The sequence below is a fragment of the Rhinolophus hipposideros genome, assembly GCF_964194185.1.
Source record: "Rhinolophus hipposideros genome assembly, chromosome: 10".
Lineage (NCBI taxonomy): Eukaryota > Metazoa > Chordata > Mammalia > Chiroptera > Rhinolophidae > Rhinolophus > Rhinolophus hipposideros.
In genome coordinates this window covers 57,838,396-57,841,594 of record NC_138056.1, presented here as the reverse complement: position 1 = coordinate 57,841,594, position 3,199 = coordinate 57,838,396, and the positions used below count along the sequence as shown (strand labels likewise).

The 3,199-nt window shown below is 36.8% G+C and overlaps 1 protein-coding gene across 1 annotated transcript; it reads right to left on the bottom strand.

Moving 5' to 3' along the window:
* Positions 1 to 1,382: 1,382 nt before the first annotated feature.
* On the bottom strand, positions 1,383 to 2,479 carry LOC308503650 (proline-rich protein 13-like). The gene has a single exon (XM_081063119.1). It carries the CDS (start codon positions 2,402 to 2,404, stop codon positions 1,994 to 1,996), a length of 411 nt encoding a protein of 136 aa, XP_080919245.1. The 5' UTR covers positions 2,405 to 2,479; the 3' UTR covers positions 1,383 to 1,993.
* Positions 2,480 to 3,199: the final 720 nt, after the last annotated feature.

The following is a 3,199-nucleotide window of genomic DNA, read 5'->3' as shown; positions in this document are numbered from 1 at the left end:
TGTGGGACTATCTCAATAAGTAGTTGACATCATGATTTTTTTCTTTATAATTCTTTTATTGTACAAGTATTACCTTTGTTGTGAGGTTAGACAATGGGAATAAAGGAAATAAGACAAAGGAAATAAGTCATCTAGAATTCTATCATCCAGAGATTGCTTATGATATTTTACTTTATATCCTGGCATTCTGTTTTTTAAAGTTCCATACATAATAAGTAAATGTATTCTCACTATAAAAGTTCAAATAATACAGAAAGATTTTAGTCTTTCTTCTTTGCATGTAATAACAAAAACCATTTTGTTGTTCCTTTGAGTAAAAATTTAATTTGTTCACATATTTTTAATTAAATACAGAAAAGTATAAAAGAAGGCATAAATCACACTAAAACCCACCATCCAAAGGCAACTATTATTAAAATTTTAGTAACTTTTCAGACAATTTTGTTTGCCGTTACTGAACTTTGCTTAAGTTATTCAATTTTTACAACATCCCTAAGGGGTAGATACTATTATCCTGAATTTACAGATGGGAAACTAAGGCTTGGGGGAGTTACATAATGTGTCCAAGTTTCCACAGCCAAACAGCATCTTCCACAGCGATGAGTGCAGGTATCTGTGCGACGCTGAAGCTTTGCCCTTGACCTATTATATAATACCCCCCTCATATTTGAGAGCTGATGTGACACAGGTTGTCTTGTAACTTTTTATGATTTGACAATATGTTGTCGAGATCTTTTCAGGTCAATAAATTATAAAATATTTCATAACCATTTTGATAGCTTTATAGTATTCCGTTGCATGTTGTCCTAACATTTACTTAATTAATCTCCTACATTTAGATTATTTCTAGTTTTTCCTATTATAATTAAGACTGCAACATATATGGCTGTATATTGCTAGTTTCTCTGGATTATTTCCTAAGAATAAATTTCTGGGAGTAGAATTGCTAATCAAAGAGTATATATATTTTAAGGTTTCTGATGTACACTGATAAATTGCACCATGAAAGGTCATAGTCATTTATGCAGAGATGACCTTTGTAGGAGTGTGCTCAGTTCCCCACATCCTCTAGATAAGTGAGTATTGGCATTTTTCCTTCATTTCTTTATTATTCAGTTTGAATGTTTTTGAATGTTAATTGGCCATTTTGTATTTCTTTTTTTGTGACTCTTCTGTTCATATTCATTGCCTATTTTTTATTAGAATATCTGCTTATTTCTTCATCAGAGTATAAAGTCTATATTTACAATTAAGATACCTTTGATTGTTACATTGTTGCAAATTTGCTTTGTCAAATTTCTTACTGATTACCTTAAAATTTTGTCCTTTAAAAGACATTTAATATATTTATATATTTCACTTTTTTTTTTTTTTTTCCAGGCGAAACAGCTTTATTTGGACTGAAATTTGGAGAATGAGGGGAGGACCTGAGATAGCATACTCAGCTAAGGAGTGGAGATTAGATTCCAAAACAGCAGTCAGAACTCATCAACAAATGGACTCCACTTCCCATCAGGCTTAGAGTTAGTGCAATCAATAAAAGGCCTGTTGGGAAATGTATTTGCCACTAAATCACCCAAGTGTGCCACAGTTACAAAAAAGGTACAGGGTTTTTTTGTTTTTCCCATAATTAAGTTTCCACAACACCTTCCCAACCACAGGTGTTATAAAAGAAAATTTAAAAAGTCACATTTTATAGCTCTTAGACTTGTCTTCAGCATTTAGCTCAAGGTTGGTGAGCCATCTTCAAAAAATAGTTCTCCTGAAAAACTCATCAGCTAAAACTTCTATCCAAAATGACCTTTGCTAGACCGTGGCAATTCTTTTCCCATTTTCCCTAGCCAGTTAGGGCTGAACAGCAGAGTAAGGCTCAGATTAGGGGAGGGTCGGTAGAGGGACACAAGGGCTAATTTCCCCCAGTGCAAGATGATATCTGAAGCTTGATGGGAGAGCAGAACTGGAGAGACTTGAGGGAAGGGTCCAGGCCCTGTATTCAGTCAGAGTCACTGCTGGAAGAGGAGGAGGAGGAATGCTTGCCATGCTTGTGATGTTTGTGCATCTTTTTATGAGCTTTCTTCATTTTCTTCCGCATCTTCTTGTCCATCACCATTCCTGGTCCTACCATGCCAGGAGCCAAGGGATTCACAGGAGGCATGCCTGGAGCAGGTGGTGGGTATGGTGGTGGGTAAGGACCTACTGGCTGGTATCCTGGATACCCTGATTGTGGCAGAGGATGAGGGGGTCCGACTTGGGGGAAAGCTGGATTCCCCTGAGGAGTGGGAAAGGTGCCTGGAGGAAAGGCAGGATTGACAGGTGGTGGATGGGCAGGATTGGAACCTCCAGGGTATCCAGTGTTAGGGGGATATGGATATGGTCCTGGCTGCCCAGCATTGGGATTCCACATGGTCAGGTGTTTTCTCCAGCCTTTACACCACCGCCCAGGTTCGTTCGACTCGTCCTTCCCAGTCTCCGCTCTCACTTCCTGGTCTATATATTTCACTTTTAAAACACTGCAATAATGTTGCCATCATTTAATTTTCCCATTTTATGGATAATTAGTTACATTGTAAAATTCTTAAATTTCTGCTTAATATTGTGTTGGGGAAAAACTGGCATTTAATTTGATTATAAACCAATTCATTCCACATTTGAGGGGTGGATTCTGTTTTTGTTGTTGTTTTCTAATTAATAGGCTATATTTTGAGCTGTTTTAAGTTTGTAGAAAAATGTAGGAGAAAGTTCCCATATACCACCTCACCCCCATCTCAGCCCAGTTTCCCCTATTATTAATATCTTGCTTCATAGTGGTTCATTTGCTACAATTGATAAACCAATTTTGATACATTATTATTAGGTTAAAGTTCATGATTTACATTAGGCTTCACTCTTTGTGTTGTACACTTTATGGGCTTAGACAAATGTATAATGACATGTGGCCACAATTACATATGCAGAGCAGTTTAACTGGCCTAAAAATCCCCTGCACTTTCCCTTTACATCTCTCCCTTCCCACTTACCCTTGGAAACTACCGATTCTTTGTCTATAGGTTTGCCTTTTCCAGAATGTCATTTATTTGGAATCATGCATCTATAACCATTTCAGATTGGTTTCTGTCACTAAGCAATATGCATTTAAGGTTCCTCCATGTCTTTTTGTGGCTTGATAGCTCATTTATTTTTATTACTGAATAATACTCCA